General features: G+C 39.1%; 1 protein-coding gene across 1 annotated transcript in view; it reads right to left on the bottom strand.

Moving 5' to 3' along the window:
- PLCH1 (phospholipase C eta 1) overlaps nucleotides 1–27,031 on the bottom strand; it is a 277,981-nt gene that overhangs the window by 79,840 nt on the left and 171,110 nt on the right. Inside the window, exons 7-8 of the mRNA XM_033203550.1 lie at nucleotides 14,949–15,042; nucleotides 11,904–12,107 (exon numbers count right to left, since the gene is read on the bottom strand). Of these exons, the coding sequence (XP_033059441.1) occupies nucleotides 11,904–12,107; nucleotides 14,949–15,042 (298 nt within the window). The remainder of the gene's footprint in view (nucleotides 1–11,903; nucleotides 12,108–14,948; nucleotides 15,043–27,031) is intronic.

The following is a 27,031-nucleotide window of genomic DNA, read 5'->3' as shown; positions in this document are numbered from 1 at the left end:
AAAAGAAGAAAAAGAAATGAACAAAGCCTGCAAGACGTATGGGATTATGTAAAAAGACCAAATCTACGTCTGATTGGGGTGCCTGAAAGTGAGGGGGAAAATGGAACCAAGTTGGAAAACACTCTTCAGATATCATCCAGGAGAACTTCCCCAACCTAGTAGGGCAGGACAACATTCAAATCAGGAAATACAGAGAACGCCACAAAGATACTCCTCCAGAAGAGCAACTCCAAGACACATAATTGCCAGATTCACCAAAGTTGAAATGAAGGAAAAAATCTTAAGGGCAGCCAGAGAGAAAGGTCGGGTTACCACAAAGGGAAGCCCATCAGACTAACAGCAGATCTCTCGGCAGAAATTCTACAAGCCAGAAGAGAGTGGGGGCCAATATTCAACGTTCTTAAAGAAAAGAATTTTAAACCCAGAATTTCATATCCAACAAACTAAGTTTCATAAGTGAAGGAGAAATAAAATCCTTTACAGATAAGCAAATGCTTAGAGATTTTGTCACCACCAGGCCTGCTTACAAAGACCCTGAAGGAAGCCCTAAACATGGAAAGGAACAACCGGTACCAGCCACTGCAAAAACATGCCAAAATGTAAAGACCATCGAGGCTAGGAAGAAACTGCATCAACTAACGAGCAAAATAACCAGTTAATATCATAATGGCAGGATCAAGTTCACACATAACAATATTAACCTGAAATGTTAATGGACTAAATGCTCCAATTAAAAGACACAGACTGGCAAACTGGATAAAGAGTCAAGACCCATCAGTCTGCTGTATTCAGGAGACCCATCTCACATGCAGAGACATACATAGGCTCAAAATAAAGGGATGGAGGAAGATCTACCAAGCAAATGGAGAACAAAAAAAAGCAGGGGTTGCAATCCTAGTCTCTGATAAAACAGACTTTAAACCATCAAAGATCAAAAGAGACAAAGAAGGCCATTACACAATGGTAAAGGGATCAATTCAACAGGAAGAGATAACTATCCTAAATATGTATGCACCCAATACAGGAGCACCCAGATTCATAAAGCAAGTCCTTAGAGACTTACAAAGAGACTTAGACTCCCATACAATAATAATGGGAGACTTCAACACTCCACTGTCAACATTAGACAGATCAACGAGACAGAAAGTTAACAAGGATATCCAGGAATTGAACTCATCTCTGCACCAAGCGGACCTAATAGACATCTATAGAACTCTCCACCCCAAATCAACAGAATATACATTCTTCTCAGAACCACATTGCACTTATTCCAAAATTGACCACATAATTGGAAGTAAAGCACTCCTCAGCAAATGTACAAGAACAGAAATTATAACAAACTGTCTCTCAGACCACAGTGCAATCAAACTAGAACTCAGGACTAAGAAACTCAATCAAAACCGCTCAACTACATGGAAACTGAACAACCTGCTCCTGAATGACTACTGGGTACATAACGAAATGAAAGCAGAAATAAAGATGTTCTTTGAAACCAACGAGAACAAAGATACAACATACCAGAATCTCTGGGACACATTTAAAGCAGTGTGTAGAGGGAAATTTATAGCACTAAATGCCCACAAGAGAAAGCAGGAAAGATCTAAAATTGACACCCTAACATCACAACAATTAAAAGAACTAGAGAGGCAAGAGCAAACACATTCAAAAGCTAGCAGAAGGCAAGAAATAACTAAGATCAGAGCAGAACTGAAGGAGATAGAGACACAAAAAACCCTCCAAAAAAATCAATGAATCCAGGAGTTGGTTTTTTGAAAAGATCAACAAAATTGACAGACCGCTAGCGAGACTAATAAAGAAGAAAAGAGAGAAGAATCAAATAGACACAATAAAAAATGATAAAGGGGATATCACTGCCGACCCCACAGAAATACAAACTACAATCAGAGAATACCATAAACACCTCTATGCAAATCAACTAGAAAATCTAGAAGAAATGGATAATTTCCTGGACACTTACACTCTCCCAAGACTAAACCAGGAAGAAGTTGAATCCCTGAATAGACCAATAGCAGGCTCTGAAATTGAGGCAACAATTAATAGCCTACCAACCAAAAAAAGTCCAGGACCAGATGGATTCACAGCTGAATTCTACCAGAGGTACAAGGAGGAGCTGGTACCATTCCTTCTGAAACTATTCCAATCAATAGAAAAAGAGGGAATCCTCCCTAACTCATTTTATGAGGCCAACATCGTCCTGATACCAAAGCCTGGCAGAGACACAACAAAAAAAGAAAATTTTAGACCAATATCACTGATGAACATCGATGCAAAAATCCTCAATAAAATACTGGCAAACCGGATTCAGCAGCACATCCAAAAGCTTATCCACCATGATCAAGTGGGCTTCATCCCTGGGATCCAAGGCTGGTTCAACATTCGCAAATCAATAAACGTAATCCAGCATATAAACAGAACCAAAGGCAAGAACCACATGATTATCTCAATAGATGCAGAAAAGGCTTTTGACAAAATTCAACAGCCCTTCATGCTAAAAATGCTCAATAAATTCGGTATTGATGGAATGTACCTCAAAATAATAAGAGCTATTTATGACAAACCCACAGCTAATATCATACTGAATGGGAAAAAACTGGAAAAATTCCCTTTGAAAACTGGCACAAGACAGGGATGCCCTCTCTCACCATTCCTATTCAACATAGTGTTGGAAGTTCCAGCTAGGGCAATCAGGCAAGAGAAAGAAATCAAGGGTATTCAGTTAGGAAAAGAAGAAGTTAAATTGTCCCTGTTTGCAGATGACATGATTGTATATTTAGAAAACCCCATTGTCTCAGCCCAAAATCTCCTTAAGCTGATAAGCAACTTCAGCAAAGTCTCAGGATACAAAATTAATGTGCAAAAATCACAAGCATTCTTATATACCAGTAACAGACAAGCAGAGAGCCAAATCAGGAATGAACTTCCATTCACAATTGCTTCAAAGAGAATAAAATACCTAGGAATCCACTTACAAGGGATGTAAAGGACCTCTTCAAGGAGAACTACAAACCACTGCTCAGTGAAATAAAAGAGGACACAAACAAATGGAAGAACATACCATGCTCATGGATAGGAAGAATCAATATCGTGAAAATGGCCATACTGCCCAAGGTATTTATAGATTCAATGCCGTCCCCATCAAGCTACCAATGACTTTCTTCACAGAATTGGAAAAAACGGCTTTAAAGTTCATATGGAACCAAAAAAGAGCCCGCATTGCCAAGACAATCCTAAGTCAAAAGGACAAAGCTGGAGGCGTCACGCTACCTGACTTCAAACTATACTACAAGGCTACAGTAACCAAAACAGCATGGTACTGGTACCACAACAGAGATATAGACCAATGGAACAGAACAGAGTCCTCAGAAATAATACCACACATCTGCAGCCATCTGATCTTTGACAAACCTGAGAGAAACAAGAAATGGGGAAAGGATTCCCTATTTAATAAATGGTGCTGGGAAAATTGGCTAGCCATAAGTAGAAAGCTGAAACTGGATCCTTTCCTTACTCCTTATACGAAGATTAATTCAAGATGGATTAGAGACTTAAACGTTAGACCTAATACCATAAAAACCCTAGAAGAAAATCTAGGTAGTACCATTCAGGACATAGGCATGGGCAAGGACTTCATGTCTAAAACACCAAAAGCAATGGCAGCAAAAGCCAAAATTGACAAATGGGATCTAATTAAACTAAAGATCTTCTGTACAGCAAAAGAAACTACCATCAGAGTGAACAGGCAACCTACAGAATGGGAGAAAATTTTTGCAATCTACTCATCTGACAAAGGGCTAATATCCAGAATCTACAAAGAACTCAAACAAATATACAAGGAAAAAACAAACAACCCCATCAAAAAGTGGGGAAAGGATATGAACAGACATTTCTCAAAAGAAGACATCCATACAGCCAACAGACACATGAAAAAATGCTCATCATCACTCGCCATCAGAGAAATGCAAATCAAAACCACAATGAGATACCATCTCACACCAGTTAGAACAGCAGTCATTAAAAAATCAGGAAACAACAGGTGTTGGAGAGGATGTGGAGAAATAGGAACACTTTTACACTGTTGGTGGGATTGTAAACTAGTTCAACCATTATGGAAAACAGTATGGCGATTCCTCAAGGATCTAGAACTAGATGTACCATATGACCCAGCCATCCCACTACTGGGTATATACCCAAAGGATTATAAATTATTCTACTACAAAGACACATGCACACGTATGTTTATTGCAGCACTATTCACAATAGCAAAGACTTGGAATCAACCCAAATGTCCATCTGTGACAGACTGGATTAAGAAAATGTGGCACATATACACCATGGAATACTATGCAGCCATAAAAAAGGATGAGTTTGCATCCTTTGTAGGGACATGGATGCAGCTGGAAACCATCATTCTTAGCAAACTATCACAAGAAGAGAAAACCAAACACCGCATGTTCTCACTCATAGGTGGGAACTGAACAATGAGATCACTTGGACTGGGAAGGGGAACATCACACACTGGGGCCTATCATGGGGAGGGGGGAGGGGGGAGGGATTGCATTGGGGAGTTATACATGATATAAATGATGAATTGATGGGTGCTGACGAGTTGATGGATGCAGCACACCAACATGGCACAAGTATACATATGTAACAAACCTGCACGTTATGCACATGTACCCTAGAACTTAAAGTATAATAAAAATAAATAAATAAATAAATAAAAAACTCTACCAGTCATGAAAGAAGGCAGTCTTCAGCTAGTATTGACAACATAGGCAGAATATTCATAATTGAGGACAGGAGGTTGTCCTAATGTTCACTTTTTATATCTAGTTCCATCACTTGTCTGTGAGATGAAGATAGCAACATTCCCAAATGGTACTGGCATCTTTATATGTGGCATTCATGGCCAGGTTCATATGGTAGTGAAGTTTCCTGTAAGTGCTAACGTTGTAAATGGGAATGTTGGCAAGGTAGAAATCCTCCATCCAATTCCCCTGCTCATAAAAGAGCCAGGGCCCATTTTTCAATCAGGTTACACACTATAGAACCCCAAAAGCAAAGCAACTCCGACAAAGATTTGGCCATTCTGAAGGCCAAATAGCTAACACAACAGCTTTTCATAATGGAGCTTAAAGACGTTCCACCCTGATAGCACTCCCAGAGATAACTGGAGAAGTCATAAACCGATTACAACAGCAATGCAACACAGTCATATAATGAGAATGAAAATCCCCTGGACAGAACATCCATATTTATTAAGCAACTCAGGCTGAAAATCAAGCAAATAAAAGGCCATGTAAAAATGTTATCAATTTGATTTGCTGACAAGCCCACCTCACCAAAAAGACTTATTGCTCTTCTTCAAGACACTGTGTACCTATCCTGACTGAGGACATTATTGCAGCTGAACTAACGGAGATGGAAAACATAACATTACCAAAATAGAAGCTTGAAAGTAGAGAGAGCCTCCAGGTCACAATAGCATGAAAACACTGTATAGAATCATTCTTCTCCATCTCTCAAGTGCTACACTTGGCAAAAGTTGCTTCAGAAAACAGCTGTGGGACCTGAAATTTTCAATCCATGACTGGCTACATTCTATAAATTGGGTTCTTTAAATTCTAACTGCAGCTGTTTAAGAATAAAAAATACCTTCATCTGGCCACATGGTAGATAAAATGCCACTAGGTATACAAGAGTACCCCTTTATCCTTGGGAGATAAATTATAAGGCTCCCAGTAGATGCCTGAAACTGCAGAGTGCTGAACCATATATATATATATATACACATACACATACACACTCTTGTTTTTTTCCTATATATATACCTATAATAAAGTTTAGTTTATAGATTAGGTCAGTAAGAGATTAACAATAACTAATAGTAAAAGAGAACAATTACACTGCAATAAAAGTTATGTGAATGTGGTTTCTCTCTAAAGATATCTTATTTTACTGTATCACCTTTCCTCTTGTGGTGAAGAAGGGACAGAGTACGACAGTGTAAGATTTCATCACACTACTTAGAATGGTACACAACTTAAAACGTGTATGTTGTTTCTCTTTGGAATTTCTATTTAATATTTTCAGGGTGCGGCTGACCATGGGTAACTGAAGCCATGGAAAGTGAAACCACAGATAAGAGGAGACTACTATACATACAATTGATGTCTCCATGCCCAGGCTTCAAATGTAGACTAAGGACTTCAAATCACAGGACTGACAGAAATTGTTAGGAGGACCATAGAGATCATGTCACCAAATGCTAAGCCTTCAGGAACATCTAAATATTTAGGTAGTAGGCCTAATCATGAATGAAGCAAATTCCTCCTTTTAATGCCAACCTCCCCTCTATGTTGTGCTCCTCACTTTCTCTGGCCATCCTTATGTGACCTGACAGCCTCATTCAATTCCTTAGGGCTGGTCATGTCATTCAATGCTTGCTCCTCCAAAAACACACAGACTTTCTGGAGAACACTGCAGTTGGAGAGTCAGACCAACCTGAGTTCAAATCCCAGCTTCCAAGCTTCCTAACTATGGGAACTTAAGCCATTTATTTAACTCTGAGTTGAATCTCTTAAGAAGAGATTATTCCCTCTTTCTTGGTGGTGGTATAAGAATTAAATGAGAATGCATGGAAAACACTTAGCCAAGACCTGGTCCACTAAAGGTGCTAAAATCATAGTAGGTCCTCTTTTCCTTCCTACAATACATTCAAATCCAAAGTGACAACCACAATTTCCAATAAGAAATAGGTCAAGCACACAAAAACAAAATGAACAAACAAATACGAAAAAATAGGTCAAATGAAAAGCTGACCAAGTCTCTGAGATAAATATAATTATTCTCCTCAAGAAAAACATTCCAGAAATTGTTCAATTTTTATTGTCCAGTTATAGATTATTCTAATAATAAGAACTTTAAGTCAAATACTAGGGAAATAATTTACTGATGCAAGCTGGTGAGGAAGATATTTCGGAGCACATAAAAAATTGCATATCCTTTAAAATTATACCACACCTGTGCATAGCCTCGTTTGTGCAAGTATCTGGAGAAGGTAACCTTTTGGACATACAGAGCCAAGTAGCTTCTTTGTATTACAGCAGTGATTGGAAAACAGGAAGTAAGAAGGTACAAGAGAAGGCTCTTGTTCAATGTCATCTACTGCACACAATTTTCAAAAGCTCCCATTTTAGAATTAAAAGACTATTGGAAAAGCAACAACTAAAACTCATGTGTACTTTATCACGAATTATCTTAATCAGATAACTTTCCTTCTTAATACCCCAAACAAAGCTAGAGGATTAGAAGTTTTGAGTCGATATAAGGAATTAATGACAGAAATATGGTTAGGCTTGGGTAGGATACTGATTTTGAACAGGTAAATCAAAAAGAGAAGCCTAGGTATCTGAAGGAACTGAAAAGCAAAATAAATAGAGCAGAAGAGACAGAATTAACTAAGTTGTAAAATTGTCTAGAGTTGACTATCTCTTCATGGAGTCACTAAAAGTCATTGTCCATACTTGCATTTACAATGATAGGCAACCATCAGTGTGAATCCAATGAGGCTGTGTGCTCAGGGCATCTCTATGCATGTCAGACATGAAAACTTGTTGAGTGCTGAGCAAACAACGGGCTGAGAGCAGAATGTCACCTAGAGACCTCTTATTGCTTGAAAGGATTTTCTTCCTGTTAATATTTTATAGCATCTTCATTATTCAGTTGTTTAAGCTACTCAATTGTTAATCACTATTGCTGGTATGTACTGTCTGCAACTATTGCAAAAATACTGTTGAAAGACTACATTTCCAGAGCATTCACTTTGTAGTCGTCCTATTGTTTCTACATGCAGGTAGTTTTTAATACCTGCCCATTTTTTAAGTATGTCGATTTACCTTAATAACATTGCTGTCACTTTTGTAGCAGAAAATTCAAGCTAGAAACTATCTGACAAAGGAAGGCCCTTCCAGTTAAGCAGTCTTATCTCATTGTCCTACTGCTTTATTCATTGCCCTACACTTTCCACCATGCCTAGGACAACCAGTCATCCCACTGCTGACTCCCAGCACATTCCCCACCAAAACCAAAAGACAATTCCCTTGTGCTTCATGGCGTCTCCATTCAATCATAAACCAACTCCCTTTTATCTTCAGACTCCTTTTGGAATTCTCCTCAACCTCCTTACCCTGACAAAGCAGCAGCTTACCTTCGAGCACGCTACTTCCTTTCTCCAAGGATGCTCTTTTGTATGAATCACAAAAGATTTAAATATAAACCAGAAAGCATTATCTATGCCTTTACTGCTACTTTTAAATGATTGTTCTTCTACACTCATTAAAAAAAATCTCTCCTCCTTTGAAGCTTATTCTATCCAGCTATACCTTTCTGGCATCTTCCAATCACCTTTTCTATAGCATTCTTTTTCTTTTTTTTTTTTTTTTTTTTGAGATGGAGTCTCACTCTGTTGCCCAGGCTGGGATACAAAGGTGTGATCCCAGCTCACTGCAACCTCCGCCTCCTGTGTTCAAGTGATTCTCCTGCCTCAGCCTCCTGAGCAGCCAGGACTACAGGCACATGCCACTACACCTGGCTAATTCTTACAGTTTTAGTAGAGATGGGGTTTCATCATGTTGGCCAAGCTGGTCTCAAACTCCTGATCTCAAGTGAGTTGCCTGCCTCAGCCTCCCAAAGTGCTGGGATTAGAGGCATGAGCCACTGTGCCTGGCCACCTTGTTTTTATACTTAAGTGTCTGTCTTATAGTTTTTAATCTCCAATCTGCTCCTGTCTGCATCCTTTGTAAGTTAAAACACCATGTAGCCATCTATTTAATCCCTTAGCACTGACTTCCTCAAGGCCAATAGTCCCTTGCTTCACTCTGTTTCCATGATGCTCACCCATGACACAATCTGGATATTGTCACCTATGACTAAATCCCATTGCAATGACAGCTTTCTGTTCTCATGTTTTTTAAGTGTGACGACAACTTTCCACATTTTTCTATTTATTTGAGTCTTCTAGTCTCTTAATCTTATTTTATGGTGCCCTATCCACTTCGCTTCCTTTCCTAGAACCATGCAGCCACTGTCAGTTACTTATAAGAGCTCTCACCAATACCCTGAAGATATTTAATATGACCTAGAAATCCTGAGACTTGGATCAATTCCATAATCTGTCTTCACTCCTTCTCTAAGCAGATGAGTACTGTTGGGGATGGGATCGAAAGGAATCTAAGCATCCAGATTTTGAATCAGTAAAGACTGTTTCTGAAATGAGCTTGGCCTTCCCTGACTTACCTTGTCAATTCCTTTCACATTCTCTGATAACTTCTTTAACAGTTTGCTGATTTTAAGCCCTGTGGCCAACCTCCATTCACTTTATACTGAGTGGATGATGCTGTCTCCTACTTCTCTGAGAAAACAGGCATACGCCCTTTCAAAAATCTCTTGTCCCCTTTATCCCACCTGAAAACAAACCTATATGATTTCCCCCACTTCCAAGTCTCAAAACTGCCCCACAGCCTGTATCATCAAGCATTTGGATGCAGAAAAATGCCCAGTCACCAACCCACAGCAGGTAACCAACTGCCCACTAACATATCATCAACCTACATAGCAAAGGCCACCAACAATTCCCTGCTATCAAATGCAACTAAATTGGATACTTCGTTTTATTTTACTTTTCTGTTCCCTGTGGCATTTCTGGCCATTCCTTTCTAACCCTTTCATCCTTTAGATGCAAGTACTCCTGTTCTCTGCACTGGCCTTGCTGGCTCCCCTTGCACTTCCTACTCCTAATCGTTGGATCGCTGAAGTCCTCAGGCCTCTTTCTCTTTTCCCCTTCTCTCTGTAAGTGATCTTGTACATTTTCATGATTTTAACTACCACATACCAAGTTCAGCACTTTGGAATCCTTATCTTGCCCAGACACTTCAGTAAGTTCAGACATTGTTGTCCAAGTGACTGATAAAGATGTCCATGTACATGTTATAAAATCACTCTGAATTCAGCAGATGGAAAACTGGACTCATTTAGGCTCTTTCTCTCAGATTCCCTATAGTATAGGGTGGCACCATCCACCTTCTATCTCTCCCCTTCATTCTTTTCATTCTTTTCTCTCACCAGGTTCCACTAAGTTTACCTCTTTAATACTGCATCCTTATCATCACCTCTTTCTCACTTAGTCCAAGATTTTGGAATCCTCCCTTGGATTCACTGTGATAGCCTTCCCACCATCTTCCTGCCTCCAGTGTCACCTCCCTTCTCCCTCCACAAACACACATGTCAAAAAAAAAAAAATTTTAAAATTATCCTTTCACACTGTTGCCCAAATAATCTTTCTAAACTGCAAATCTGATCATATCACTGTAGATATTAAAATCCTTCACTGGCCCCTCATTACCAAAAACTGAAATTGAAATTCCTCACCATAGCACTCAAAATCCTTTACAGCTGACCCCCAGCTCCCTTCCTAGCCTAACTGATTTCTCATCACATTTTACCTCGCACTTCATTCTCTATACCCCCACTTCTATACTATTGTATATCAATCAACTGGTGGAATTTTCACATTGTTTCTCTCTCTCTCTCTCTCTCTATCTCTCTCTGTCTCTCTCTCTTACAGGTGGGGTCTCACTATGTTGCTCAGATTGGAATGCAATAGCTATTCACAGGCACAATCACAGCACACTGCAGCTTTGAACTCCTGGTCCCAAGCAATCCTCCCACCTCAGCCTCCCGGGTAGCTAAAACTATGGGTGTACAATACCATGCCTGGTTTATATTATTTTTTTAAAAAACGTTCATCCTTTCCACTAGACCATGAACTCCCTGAAGACAGAATTCATATTTTACTTACTTCTGTATACTCACCACCTAGAACCCACTAGAAGTTTAATAAGTGTTGGATAACTGATAGACCACGAAGTATCTTATATATATATATATGGTTATATTTAAAAGGCTATTCCTAAAAGTCATATTTTATTTTTTGACATTGTCTGTTTGACTGTATTAGGCTGTTCTTGTGTTGTCATAAAGAAATACCTGGCCGGGCATGGTGGCTCATGCCTGTAATCTCAGCACTTTGGGAGGCTGAGGCGAGCAGATCACCTGAGGTCAGGAGTTCGAGACTAGCCTGGCCAACATGGTGAAACCCCACCTCTACTAAAAATGCAAAAAAATTAGCCACATGCAGTGGTGCATGCCTATAGTCCGAGCTACTCGGGAAGCTGAGGCTGGAGAATCGCTTGAACCCGGGAGGTGGCTTGGCCGGGCGCAGTGGCTCATGCCTGTAATCCCAGCACTTTGGGAGACCGAGGTGGGTGAATCATGAGGTCAGGAGATCAAGGCCAACCTGGCCAACATGGTGAAACCCCGTCTCTACTAAAAATACAAAAAAAAATTAGCCGAGTGTGGTGGCATGCCCCTAATCCCAGTACTTGGGAGGCTGAGGCAGGAGAATCACATGAACCCAGGAGGCGGAGATTACAGTGAGCCGAGATCGCGCCACTGCACTCCAGCCTGGGCGAGAGAGCAAGACTCTATCTCAAAAAAAAAAAAAAAAAACAAGAGCTCTCCTGAACGATTTTTGCAATTGTATAATTAAAAATATCTTTCTAGGAAGACTTTAATTTTCATCATAATTTCTCAGCAACTAATGGTATGCTTCACAACTGCTAACACATACCTCTTTCTCCCAATTGAACAATAAGGAGCCAGAGAGAATTATGAGTTAAGACTGACTTTACAATGAGCAGAAAAAATAGTACTAATTAGTGTGAGAGTGTGTTTCAGGTCTCCATTCTTTATTCTAGACCCAACAGACTAATTGAAGGACAGGGTCGCCCATACACACCGGAACTCAGAAAAAGTGCACATACCTTCCACGCAGCGACAGCCCTCTTGCAGCACCCGTGCATACATATCCACTTTGGACTGAGAAAGAAGCTGGTCCCCAGTCAGGTATGTATTGTGAGAGGAAGCAATGTAGTAGTTGCAGAGGGGCTGCTCCATGTCTTGGTACACTTCATGGTGCAATGGGTTAAATATGTCACAGGCAGGACTACGCATGAAGTTTGTGAAGCCTTTGGAAGAAAGAGAGAGTGACTTACCACAGCTTTCAAAGCATTCATACTTAATGGCTCTAAGAGGGACAAAAGGGGTCAAAAAATGTTCATAATGATTATCTTATTTACCCTCAGGACGGCCTTTGTGGGGAAAACTGGAAAAATTAGAGATTTGCTTGAGGTCAATAGTATGGTTTGGATATTTGTTCCACCCAAATCTCATGTTGAAATATAATCCCCTATGTTGGAGGTGGGCCCTGGTGGGAGGTGTATGGATCATGGGGGTAGGTTCCTCAAGGCTTGGTGCTGTCTTTGCAATAGTGCATGAGTTCTCCTGAGATCTGTTTCTTTAAAAGTATATGGCTCCCTCCACTCCACTCTCTCTCCTGCTACAGCTCAAGCCATGTGACCTGTTTCCTCCCACTTCACCTTCTACCATGAGTAAAATCTCCCTCCAGCCTCCCCAGAAGCCAAGCAGATGCTGGCACCATGCTTCCGGTACAGCCTGTAGAATGTGAGCCAATTAAAACTCTTTTCTTTATAAATTACCTAGCCTTGGGTATTTTTTTTTTTTGAGATGGAGTCTCACTCTATCACCCAGGCTGGAGTACAGTGGCACGATCTTGGCTCACTGCAACCTCCACCTCCCGGGTTCAAGCGATTCTCCAGCCTCAGCTTCCCGAGTAGCTCGGACTATAGGCATGCACCACTGCATGTGGCTAATTTTTTTGCATTTTTAGTAGAGATGGGGTTTCACCATGTTGGCCAGGCTAGTCTCGAACTCCTGACCTCAGGTGATCTGCTCGCCTCGGCCTCCCAAAGTGCTGAGATTACAGGCATGAGCCACCATGCCCGGCCAGGTATTTCTTTATGACAACACAAGAACAGCCTAATACAGTCAAACAGACAATGTCAAAAAATAAAATATGACTTTTAGGAATAGCCTTTTAAATATAACCATATATATATTAAATGTTATATATATTATATATTACATACATAATAAATATATGTTGACTTTTTAAGAATTTTGACTAGGTAGAGGAGGGGCCAAGCCAATTACTGATGACTGAACTCAAGCTATGCTTATGCAGTGACTAATGCCATGCTAAAGCCATAGTTATACCAAGAGGTACCCTGATCAACCAGCAATTGATAGGTTATTAAGTTCATCTGAAATATAGTAAAGTCAGTGCCATAATTAAGGTAGTATGTCAAAAGTTAAACACTGTCTAAATTCAGGGTGTGACTGACAACCAAACTGGTTTGAAAAAGTGCTGCTAATGGCTGGCACATTTTATAACTTTGAAATAGTCCTTTAAGATTATTTAGAAAACCCTATCAGTTTTTTTAGAATCTTTCAAAATATAATGCCTGGGTCAAAGAGGTTTTCATTAATATAACAAATAAATACATGGATGACTTGCAAATACCTAAACAGAATAATTATAGGGTAAATTACTTCAAGTCTTCAAATATCATTAGGTATAATTATATTTGTAAATATCCTTTGAAATTTAATTTCTTCATGCCAACTTTTATGTTCATAACTTAGGAAACCATGTTTAATTCCATCTTTTTGGGCCTCACCAAAGAAATGATTCATTTCTTAGCACAGAAAAGGCCCAAGTTAGTTTATCATCTCTGGTTGTTTTTAAAACAGTTTTTTAATGATCTAAGATTTCATTTTATTTTTATTTTATTTTATATTTTGAGACAGAGTCTCACTCTGTCACCCAGGTTGGAGTGCAGTGGCACGATCTCGGCTCACTGCAACCTCCACCACCCAGGCTCAAGGGACTCTTGTGCCTCAGTTTCCTGAGTACCTGAGATTACAGGCATGTGCCACCATACCCAGCTAATTTTTGTATTCTTAGTAGAGACAGGGTTTCATCATGTTGGCCAGGTTGGTCTCAAACTCCTGGCCTCAAGTGATCCCCCTCCCTCAGCCTCCCAAAGTGCTGGGTTTACAGGTGTGAGCCACCACACCCAGCTAATGATCTAAGATTTTAAATTGTTCCACTTCATTTTAATCACCTACCGCCCCTGGAAGTAAATAGATGGTATTAAACCCCCCTTATTCACACTGATCTGGGAGCAGAAGTAATGAGGGGGCCAACGGTCAAAATTGATTAGATAAACCATGGCTTTGCATGCTCTTATAGGCAGCTGGTCTTTCATTAAAGATCATCTGCTCTGCCTGAAAGATCCTCCTCTTGGGTGGCAGCCTTCATGGTATTTCTTTACATATTTTAAATACATATACATACATTAGCTATATTTCTACCATATTATTTATGTCTGACATTCCAGGAGCTAGATTCTGAGTACATAACTGTGGGCGAATTATTTAATTTATTTGAGCCTCACTTCCTCAACTATAAAATGAAGTCACTGTATTAATGAGATTTGTGGTTCCAACAGCTTCTCCAAAGCTACCAATTAGGAAAAACAGTCAGTTGCTACCATTTTAAAAGAAACATGGCAAGTCACTAGTCTCAGAGAGAACTTATTTTAGGACTGAATTTCCCTTCATGAAATTATCAGGCTGAGGCTATTTCCAAAAATCAGCCAGTTGAGAAAAGTTCAAATATGTCATGGCATCCATCACACATGGTGGTATCAGGTAGACTTGCCTGAAGTGGAAAATGCTTATGGGCATTGCAAAAGTAAGAGAAATAGCAACATCATGGTCTTTGCTTTGCAGGAAAATATATGTGTGTTGTAGATCTTATTTGAATTATTTATTAATATAATCCCACGGATATCTCCTGATTTCTTTTCCTAAAAATTTTTGATGGAATTTAATTTAACAGGCTGAATCAAGAAATGAGAAATAAAGAATATTGGTTATTTTACCTTCTATGCCAAGAACATTTTTCACCTTATTTTCTTCTGAAACTTCAAACTTCTTTATGATGTCAAGACAATAGTCCGTTGTCACATTATTCATCTAAGAAAAACAGAATACTAGTAGGAGTACCTGCAATTTCATGAACTATGTTCCTCCACAGTAAAAAGACATTTACTGATTTTGCATTCTTGACACTGTGCAAAGCACCTAAATGAGCAGTGTTTGGGGTTACTAGTGTCACAGCTACTTAATCGTTGGAGAATGACCATGATCTCAATCTTCCTATGCATCTTTTAGATTGAATCAGTGAAAACAGCCCTTCAACTATTAGACAAATGTTCTCTGGGAAGCAATGAAATAAAATCAGTTATCAATGTAAATCCATTGCCAAAAATACACTCACTATAAGCTAGCAGCTATCTGCAAAAATTAACGTTTCCTACACAAACACTAAAGTTTGCTGATCATAAATATATGTAGAAAAAGAATGATTCCCTACCAAAACAGAATGTTTCTAAGTAAATGTACGTGTGTGTGTGTGTGTGTGTGTGTGTATCCATAGAACCATCCATTGAGCAGAGCAATCTGCCATGGTAATTCAGGAACACAAAGGTTAGCAAGAGGTAATAAAAATGAAAAGCTAGGTGAGGTAGCTAGCATAACGGAGAACTCTGGAGCTAGACTGCTTGTGTTCAAATCATCTAGTTCATATTATTAATAGTGTAACTTTGAATAGGTTACTTACCTTTTCTGTGGCTACCTGATAGCGGAGTGATAAGGATTAAATGAATCAATATGTGCAAAAACATTCTGTGGCACCAAAAAGGCAGTATATGCTATTATTAATATTATTGAGTCAGTCTCAAATTTGCTACATGAACGATATATGCTGAGTGTCACTGGGAAAAGTAAACTCTTCAGAAGTTATTTCTTTAATTAAACAGCAACATTAAGAATGTGGTATTTTGATCAAAAATCCATTTAGTCCCACAATCTAACATTGACATTTAAAAAGATTAATGAATAATGATAGAGGAAGCTAATTTTGTGAGCTAGTATTTCATATTTTAATTATGTTTTCTCAAATATTCCATTTTTATGTAGGCTTAATACTTACGTTTTACTAAAATCTAGTTTTTCTAAACAGTCCATTTAAACTGGGGGTGAAGCGCTGCTATATCGCTGTTTTTTGTCAATTCAAAAGAACACACAATGCTTTCTTTCTTTTCAAACTAGCATGGTGGCTGATGCATCCTTTGAGTAAATTTTCTAATTCTTATTCTATTCAGGGGCCCATATTACCAGAAACCACCTGAAAGTATTATAAATAAGTGAAACTGCAATACCTCCAAGGAACTCTACTGACCCAGGCAGGCTTTGAGCAGCTCATTAATTTGTCTGCTGTGAGCTAGAGAGATTTGGCACATGCAGTCTAAAAGATAAATTAATTTTTCACAAAATAAAATGAACCAAATTGATAACAAGTTTACATTCCATGTGAAGACTAAGTTCACTTTGCAATTGCTTTGTTTATAAGGCCATTTGTTCAGAATGTAGAGGTCTTAAACTGGACTCAGGTAGACTACCAGAAGCTCATGTAATCTTAAAAAAAAAACAATGAAAAAACAACAAAACAACTAACTCACTGAGATGATGGAGCTAACTGCAGGTGAGCAGAGAATATGTTACTAATTCAGGATACAATGCAGACTTTTATAACAAAAAACATTATATTTGAAAATATTCATTGAATTAGCAAAAATATTAGTAAGCATTCTGTGAAGTTCATAAATTTCTGGGCACCATAGAAGAATTAATGGGAAAAAATAATCTACTTTCTACCAAAATTGAGATATTAAGGATTGACTCTTTGTGAAGTACAGTAAAATTCCATAATAATGAGAATTGAAATGTAAGAGTCAATTGACTCCCAACCTTCCCCATCCTCTGATTTCATTTAATTAATCTCCCAACAGCAAAATCCTGCATTTTACATAATTGAATTTTTTAAGACTTCACTTAATTAATTATAAGTTTATTGTATGACTGAAGGTTCAACACAGGTTAATGCTCTTTACTGTCCTTTTTCACCCTGTTTTGCTTCCTATTTGACAGAGCTGATAGGGAGAAATAGGAATTTCTCCTACCTACTCTGACCCTGCTTGCTATGGAGTTCATTTGAAAGTTTTGTTTGTCATTGAACATCTGCGTTACTTGCTGTCTCCAATACTGAATACTGTGCTTTCTACACTAGGCAACTGGTGCTAAAAGAAGAACTTAAGATAAAATTTGATTTATTTGGCCGGGCGCGGTGGCTCAAGCCTGTAATCCCAGCACTTTGGGAGGCCGAGACGGGCGGATCACGAGGTCAGGAGATCGAGACCATCCTGGCTAACATGGTGAAACCCTGTCTCTACTAAAAATACAAAAAACTAGCCGGGCGACGTGGCGGCACCTGTAGTCCCAGCTCCTCGGGAGGCTGAGGCAGGAGAATGGCGTGAACCCGGAGGCGGAGCTTGCAGTGAGCTGAGATCCGGCCACTGCACTCCAGCCTGGGTGGCAGAGCGAAACTCCGTCTCAAAAAAAAAAAAAAAAAATTGATTTATTTTAATAATGACTCTACATTTATGTAATGCTGTCAATGTGCAGTAAAGAGCTTTTACACACATAATCTTAAATAGTTCTTAAAATAGTCTTGTAAATTTAGTGTTTCTATCCCTGCCTTATAGATAGAAAAATTAATGTTGAGAGAGGTTAATTAAACATCACCACCAAAGTCACAAAACTGTTTTGTTTTGGTTTTTTTTTTTTTTGAGACGGAGTCTGGCTCTGTCACCCAGGCTTGAGTGCAGTGGCGCGATCTCGGCTCACTGCAAGCTCCGCCTCCCGGATTCATGCCATTCTCCTGCCTCAGCCTCCTGAGTAACTGGGACTACAGGCGCCCGCCGCCATGCCCGGCTAATTTTTTGTATTTTTAGTAGAGACGGGGTTTCACCGTGTTAGCCAGGATGTTCTCCATCTCCTGACCTTGTGATCCGCCTGCCTCGGCCTCCCAAAGTCCTGGGATTACAGGCGTGAGCCACCGCTCCCGGCCGACAAAACTCCCCGCAAAAAAAAAACTGTTTAAGAGGCAGAACCAAAGATCAAATTTAGACCTTCTTGACTTAAAGTCCAAAGCACTTTCTTGTATAACTATTCTCTGGGCATTTTTCTTTATTTCTATTGAAAAATTAAAACGCTTACTTTTAAAACTGATCGGTTTTTTAATTTCAATATAACTGAAACTCCTAAATCATTTATTTACTTCAAATCAATTATTACAATTTAACTTTTTTTATTATTCAAGATTAGACTCCATTCTCTTTTCCTTTATTTACTATAGTTCTTTAGTCTCATCCAGAAGGGAAAAGACTCACTGGTCCTCACATTAAAGCACAACTAATTTCAGATGAATTAGTTGTAGAAACTAGTCGTAGATCTATAAAATACCCGTATTCTGACACTATCTACTTATCCCCAGACTTCCTGCAAGTTTTTTAGCAAAATTTTCCCTATGAGTGAAAATATAAAACAAAGTCAGAAGGGGTAAACAATTATATTTCTTATGGCTATGATTCTCAAAAACACCAAATGCAAAATCAATGTATCACTTGCAAAAATTCTAATATTGCTAAACCTTACTAGCTTATTTTTATCAAAGTAATATATTTGTAAATAAACAAGTCAAAACTAAGATTCTTTTGTAACTAAAATCAGAAGTCCCTCGCCTATACCCAGAATCACTCCCCAAAGTCAGTAATGCCAATATTTCTAGATATTTCTTTTGAAATAGGTCATATATTTGTTGTTGTTGTTGTTGCTGTTGTTGTTGTTTTGGAGACCAAGTCTCGCCCTGTCACCCAGGCTGGAGAGCAGGGATCTCACTGCAACTTCCACTTCCCGGGTTCAAGAAATTCTCCTGCCTCAGCCTCCCTTGTAACTGGGATTACAGGCATGCACCACTATGCCCTGCTAATTTTTTGTATTTTCAGTAGAGACAGAGTTTCACCATGTTGGCCAGGCTGGTCTCGAACTCCTGACCTCAGGTGATCTGCCTGCCTCGGCCTCCCAAAGTGCTGGGATTACAGGTGTGAGCCGCCGCACCCGGCCGTCTTTAGATTCTTAATTATCATGTTTATAATGTTGTATTGTACACTTTAAAAATTATTGACTTCTTATTGTGTTAGATATTATGTTAGATTTTTAACATAATAATAAGATCTTCTGGGTCAGCAGATCTGCCTCTCTGCCTGCCTGTCCTCTCAGTATATCATCCAGTTTTTATGAAATATCTGGGGTTTAAAGTATTCCAAGTATGCAAATGTTGAACAATGCTGAGTATGTTGTACACTGTGATTGTGTTTACCTTTCTCATAGAACAGTTTTTATGATTACTTGCTGCCATTCCTACTCATTTGGTTAACTTTTAATGTACCTATCACAAATTCTTCCCAATGACTCTAATGGTCTCTCAAGTTCCACATAATCAAAGGCAACCGATAATCCATGAATTGTGCTTTTTTACTCCTTACAGAAGTTCTCCTTCTTTCCCGCTGGTTGAGTTCTGGAACAGCATTCAGCTTTTGCTCTGACATTATTTGCTCACTCTTGTGAAAGAGCTCTCAGGAAGTAAATTATTTCTTTCCCTCATGTGTTTTTGTGTGTGCTCTGGTGTATTTGTTTTTTATTACACACACACATTTGTTTGACAGTTTTTGGCAGAAAATTCTAGGTTGAATCATTGCTCTCATAATTTTTGGCTTCCAGAATTGCTGTTGAGAAATCTGATGCCATTCTGATTCCAATCCTTTTCACAGAATGATTTGTTGTTTGCTAATTAGTTTAGTCTAGTTTTTCTCTTTTTACAAGCACTCAGGGTTCCATTTTATCCTTGGAACTGTGAAATTTCACTCTGATTTACCTTTTTGTGGATCTTTAAACTGAGGTTGGCCCTCATTTGGGTTTGTCAGTCTAGAGAATCTTACCTTTCCATGCTAATAAATTTTTTGTATTATTTATTTGATAAGTTTCTCCCTTCTATTTTCCCCTATCTTTTCTATTTCTTTTTTGTTTGTTCTTCTCATGCTTTTAGTTTCCAAGAGCTTTTTTTTTTCTCTGAATCTTTTTTTCTCATGGCATCTTTTCTTTTCTTAAGAGACAGGTCCTCATTCTGTCACCCAGGCTGGAGTGCAGTGGCACAATCATGGCTCACTGCAGCCTCCAGATCCTGGGATCAAGGGATTCTCCCTCCTCAGCCTCCCATGTAGTAGGGACTACAGTCACACACCATTGCACCTGGTTGTTTTTTTTATTTTTATTTTTATTTTTATTTTGTAGAGACGGGGTATAGCTATCTTGCCCAGGCTGGTCTTGAACTCCTGGCCTCAAGCAATCTTCCCACCTTGGCCTCCCAAAGTGCTGGAATTTTAAGCATGAGCCACTATGCCCAATCTGTCATAGCATCTTGCTCTTGCTTTATGGCAATAACATTTGAATCATTCTGATAACATTAACAACAATTTTTAAAGTTTCCTCCTCCTTGCATTACCTGTTTCCTCCAAGTTTCTTGTCTCTATTTATTTGCTTTAGTAGTCTCTGTTCTTTATAGCAGAGGATTTCCTCAAACACTGGTAAGCCTTGGTTATTTAAAATCAATAAACCTGGGAACTGAACATTGGAAGAGGGCTATGGTTTTCACATCTCAATGCATAGATGGTCACTAATCCTTGTATTCATTCTCTGCTTCTGTGAAACAAACCACCCCATAAGCTAGAAACTTAAAACAACAACTGTTTATTTGATAACAATTGTGTAGGGTTGCAAGTCAGACTGGGTTCAGCTGGATGGTTATTGTGCTGTTCTCATTTAGAGTTCTTCATGTGACTACAGGCATCTGGTTACTTGCCAGATGGTACAAGATGGCCTCACCCACATGTCTGTGATTGGTGCTGACTATTGGCTGAGCCTCTTTCTCTATGTAGTCTCTCATCCCCAAGGAAACTCCCCTGGTTTCCTCACATGATAGTCCCACAGTTCCAACAGGGTGAGGATGAAACCTTCAAAACTCCCTGAGGCCTAGGCTCCAGAACCTGTACATCAGTCCTACCACAATTTACTAATCAAAGCAAGTCAATAAACTGGCACAGATTGAAGAAGCAGGAAAATCGAATTCAATTCTTGGTGGAAGGAGTGCCAAAGTTGCATTGCAAAGACACATACATACAGGAATATGGCAGTTATTATAGCCATCTTCATAATCCCCGTGTTTTCCATATAGTACCCACACTCAGCCGTGTGTGGCATCACTTAGATCAGATCCTCTTACCCCTTTTTTGTAATTTTTTTTTTTTTTTTTTTTGACAGAGTCTCACGCTGTTGCCCAGGCTGGAGTACAGTGGCACAATCTCAGCCAAATGCAACCTCCACTTCCAGGGTTCAAGTGGTTCCCCCGCCTCAGCCTCCCGAGTAGCTGGGACTACAAGCGTGCATCACTACACGCAGATAATTTTTTGTATTTTTAGTGGAGACGGGGTTTCACCATGTTGGCCAGGCTGGTCTCAAACTCCTGACCTGAAGTGATCTGCCTGCCTTGGCCTCCCAAAGTACTGGGATCACAGGAGTAAACCACCATGCATGGCCCCCCTTACCTCTTACATACAGTTTTATGCTAGAGTAGAGAAAGGACAGTTGCCCTGCTACAAGGTTTGGGGGAGAAGATCTGAAGCTGTAACCATATCTTAAACAGACTTTCAACCAATGCTTGTTTTCAACCCCTCCTCTCCTCTTTTCAGGAATATCATGTAACTAACATCAATTTTTGAATTTATCAGGGGCTTCCCCTGGGCCAATGGAGTTGCTTCGTGGCTTCTCACTCTATGAGATTGAATTTCAGTGTTCTGGGGTCTCCTTTAAATCAGACAAGTTTTAAAATGTTGTCGCTCCTTCTCTGTTCTCTTTGTATCTGTGGTTTTACACAGGGGGATTGTCTTTACTGTATTTTGGGGTAATTTCAAGAGGGAGTGAAGAAACACCTCTAAATGAATGGTCATTTCATATTCAACTGAATAAGACAACCACAGTAACTATTTACCTCCTCAAACTAGCTACCTCTAATTCATCCTAAAAGGAAACCACATATTTCACAGCATTTGAATAGATGATTTCACAGAAAACATTATTTGGAAAATACATTCGATGCCGCAAAAATATTACAAGATGTAATTACTCTGAATGATCTCTCAACTGCTTTAATTGTGAATAATTAAGAAAAATCAGTCAGGCGTGGTGGCTCATGCCTGAATTCCCAGCACTTTGGGAGGCCAAGGTGGGCAGATCACTTAAGATCAGGAGTTCGAGGCCAGCCTGGCCAGCATGGTGAAACCCCGTCTCTACCAAAAACACAAAAATCAGCCGGGTATGGTGGTGGGTGCCTACAATCCCAGCTTCTCGGGAGGCTGAGGCAGGAAAATCGCTTGAACCCAGGAGTCAGAAGTTGCAGTGAACCAAGACAGCACCACTGCACTCCAGCCTATGTGACAGAGCAAGACCCTGTCTAAAAAATAAATAAATAAATAAAAGTAAAAAGAAAAGAAAAAAGAAAAATGATACAGAAATTCAGGAAAACACCTCAAAGAACTGCTTTTATATGAGGAAGGTGCAAAAAAGATAAAGATACATTATCACCAGAATGGGACAGTTATAAGCAAAGGAGACTTTATAATTATTTCTCATAAGAGAGAAGATTAGAATGATTACAATGACCAGAACGCTTACCAAACCATTCTGGATTCAATGAAGGGTAAGGAAGGGAGAGGGCACACATGATTCCTATAAATGGATCAGAATGATCAAGGAAACACTTTAGCAGAAAGAATAAAGGAGCTAAAGGTGCAATTTTCAGAGCTACTATGCCGGTAATGTATAGATCTATAGCAGATTACAATAAGGAGAGGGCCCTGTAGCAGGGAAACAGGAAATCTCTGAAAATCCTCTTGGAATTAACTATCCACATGCATATTTCAGATGAAAGCTTTGTATAAACAGAAACTTACTTTTGACTTACTATAAAAGGTAACCTTTGCTCTTAGATAACAGCTAGCAGAAATTTTTAAATTTTTAAAATTATTTCGTTTCAGAGACAGAGTTTTGCTCTGTGGCCCAGGCACTGCAGCCTCGAACTCCTAGGCTCAAGCAATCCTCCCACCTCTGCCCCACAAGTAGCTGGGACCATGGGCAAGCGCCACCACACCCAACTAATTTTTTTTTAAGAGAAGGCGTCTCACTATATTGTTCAGACTGATCTTGAACTCCAGGGCTCAAGTGATCCTCCTGCCTGCCTGCCCCTGTAGCTGGGATTACAGGGGCAAGCCACTGGGCCTGGCCTAGGAGGGTTTTCCAACTATATAAAGGCACTTCAATATTCCTGCCTTCTCTTCCTTCCTCCTCAATCCATAAGAAACAAAAAAATATAAAGAGCATAGGGGCTTGCTATGAAAGGTTGCCAAGGGGATGGGGAAATGAAATCAAATTGTCACTCCAGAACCAAAACACTAAAAAGGACGGAACAAAAAAAAACACTCAACTCCAGTGCCAAGAAATGGATAGGAACTCTGGAGGAGATGTAGGTGGCTGTTTGGCAAATACGAGGTTGGGGTGGGTGGGGAATGAAACAAAGCAAAACAAAACAAAACAAAACAAAAACTCTCAATCAAATCTAGTAAATACTTTGGAACCACAGATTAGTGGATATCTGTGATCCTTTATCTGTAGATGAAAGGAAGAGAAGAAAGAGAAACCTCAGCCAGATAACTTCTGGCTGTACTGGCACTTCCTCATGGATATAAAAGATAGTGAGAATTCCCTTGGCACAGCCATGTTCTAAGAATGAAAGTCCTAATCAAACAGCAACTGGACCTGTCCAAGGCATAAACTCTGAGAGCTTCAGTAAAATAAAAATCTGACCCACAGGCCAATATTTGATTTCATAAAATCCTCGACAGCTTATGTGGCCAGTAGTGATATTTCATTTCACAACCGAGTAAACCTATGAAAGTTGAATATCCTGGTGTCTACACCAATCTTATGTTGTCAGAAGCTAATGAATTACTGTCATACGCATCAGCAAATTACCTCAAATTTGTGCCATTGTGAAAATCCAGTTTTGAAACTCAAAACCCCACAAAACTCTTGACTAATGACTCTACACAGTTAGATTGTGTCCAAGCTAATAAAATAAATTTTACACTATTTTAAAGAATGTTGAAATGCACAACTTTATAACAATTTTTAAATACACAGCTATTTCCTTAGGATGAATTATTAAAGTAAAATGGTTTGGTCAAAGTTTTATAAATTATATTAAATGTTATAGATTGTAAAACTACTCCAGTATCATTCTATAATTTCACTAGAAATAGAAGAGATGGACACTACATTTGGTGGTGTATTTTTTAATCTTTACTAAGATGATGGGGGAAAAAATAGTCTCCTAGCCTAGATAGCATGGTGAGACCCTGTCTCTAAAACAGATAATTAAAAATTAGTTGGGCGTGATGACACACACCTGTAGTCCCAACTACTTGGGAGGCTGAGGCAGAAAGATTGTTTGAGCTCAGGAGTTGGAGGTTATATGATCCATGATCGCACCCACTGCACTCCAGCCTGGGCAACAGAGACCTTGTCTCTAAGAAATAACTAACTTGGTTTTATTTCATATTTTTGAATTACTAATAAAGGGTGAACATTTTCATAGGTTTATTGACTTTGTATGATTTTTTATAGGTTTCAAGTGTTTTACTCATTTTTCCATCTTTTTTTTTTTCTCAATGATCTAGGAAAGCGCCATATTAAGGAAAGTCACTATTTCTCTCTTTTGTATGTTACAAATATTTTCCTACTCTGTCCCTTAATTTTGTGGTGCTTAATAAAGTGGACCACATATAAACAAAGTTTCAGTACATTAAAATGTTCCTTTGTGATTTTTACCTCTTGATGTATGATCACTTTTTTTTTATTTTTATAAATTTCTTTTGAGTCATGCTCATATATAAGTAGCTTCAAGCTAATTTAGAAAATTAAACTAGATACAGTTAATCATCTGCCAGGAACAAATGTCACAGAATTCTGGCTTCTGTTTTCCCTAACTAAAATTTACTGGCAGAATGTCAACAAAACTAAAAGAGGGAAGAAACACATGCCCCTTAGCAAGTGACATCCGGGATTGCTATTCAAATGAACTGGGGTAATTCCACTAGCCTGAATGGATTTGAAGTCAGTAGTTTATACCTTTTAACTTTAATTCCTCACATTGCCACACTTCTGAGTATCTTGGGCAAAGGACTTTCCTATTCGTCATTGCAATGTTCAATTTGACACTGAGATAGGAAAGACAGGTATCAGCTCCCTTTGCATGGTTCAGGAAACCAAGGCTCAGAAACAATCATGATTGATTCTCCAACCACTAAAGCTTGCAGTGTGTGGAATGCAGGTGTTCTGGACTCCTGGTCTAATGTTCTTTCCAGTACACTATGAGAGCTCTGCAAATAAGGATGAAGAAGTAGTCATACAAGAGAGGGACACGGAGGAGTAAAGATGGAGAAAGGACGTATCCTCTAAGGGAAAATATAGACATTTCTATTACCCAATTCCCTTTTTCTACCTGTCCTACAGCTAACATTGTTAATAAAAAATCTCTGCCTTTGCCAAATTATCAAACTACTTAAAATAACTAATTTTGACAAAACATTTTGCTAATAACGCTATCTGGTTTAATCCTTAAGAAAGCAACAACAAAATTCATAAAAGTGAATCTGCTATTTCTAAAATGTGTGTGATTATGATAAGGTAAAGTAAAATATTAAGTAGGTATTAGAAAGTTATCTAATCACATGGTTGGTTTTGCTGGCTACCAGCTCCTATCCTGAAACTATCCAGGAGCCCAACAATAGTTACCTCATTAGCATGAACTCAGATATGGTGAAAAGGGGCTGATTATAAATAATGAAAGATACTTTAGAGTTTTAGGAGCTCTGTGCTGGGAACTGGAACAAAGACCAAATGTATATTTTATTATATCACACCATGACAGACTTGGAGTGGGAGGGTAAAGCAGAAGTAATTTGGAAGAAAATTCTAATCATGTACAGATTTGATGCAGCTTAGTACATGGTACCCTAAAATATAGCACCCTGGCATTTGTGAAAACAGCAGAAAAGGAAAGGTATCTCTGACCTTCCCCCCAGCCCTTCCACCCATAAAACCTAGGAAGAATTTTCTGAGCTTCCCCTGAGGCAGACCATATGACCCTCATTCAAGAGACCACCAGCACCTTCCCAATACCCAGAGGAAGGGAGCCGAAGACACAGAGGTGCCAAGAAGAGTCTGAACAAACACGCCTTGCTAAATGCCCCATTTACTGCCATTAGATCATAACCTTGTCCTCTAAACATATATTTTCATGACTGTCCACTCCTCATGAAACCTAGCATAAGAAATACATAGGTTTGCCTGACTTTCTGGGTCTTCAGTGCCTTATAAAGGCTCCTCTGTGTTATTAAAAACTTATTAGATAAAGTTGTATGTTTTTCTCTTGTTAATCGGTCTTTTGTCATAAGTGCCTATGCCATGACCCTAGTGACGGGTGTGAAAAAGACACTTCTCCCCACCTATGGAATTTTACAGTCAAGTACCTGTGCGGATACTTGCCCACCAGGAGTCTCACATTGTTCCTTGGAAATGGCTAGATCTGTGCAGCTAATAAACCAGGCAATGCACTAGGAAGTTACACTCACATCTCATTTAATTCTCACTCTACTCTTGCAAGGGTAATATTACTACCAAAAGCATTTTATAACTCACAAAGTCAAGGATGAAAAGTTAATGCGATCAAGTTGCAAGGTAAGCAAGGCTATGTATCCAGTCTTGCTCATTCCTATCCTACCACACAGTCTAGTAATTTTTTAAAATTCCATGCCAAATGAAGTGTTAATCTGCTTGAAAAGAGGTGATTAGTATTACTGATGAAGATGATAAGAGAAACACATTATCAGAA

The sequence above is a fragment of the Trachypithecus francoisi genome, unplaced genomic scaffold (genome assembly GCF_009764315.1).
Source record: "Trachypithecus francoisi isolate TF-2019V2 unplaced genomic scaffold, Tfra_2.0 Lachesis_group0, whole genome shotgun sequence".
Taxonomy (NCBI): Eukaryota; Metazoa; Chordata; class Mammalia; order Primates; family Cercopithecidae; genus Trachypithecus; species Trachypithecus francoisi.
The sequence above is the reverse complement of the archived record's forward strand: the minus strand, read 5'-3'. Positions and strand labels throughout refer to the sequence as shown.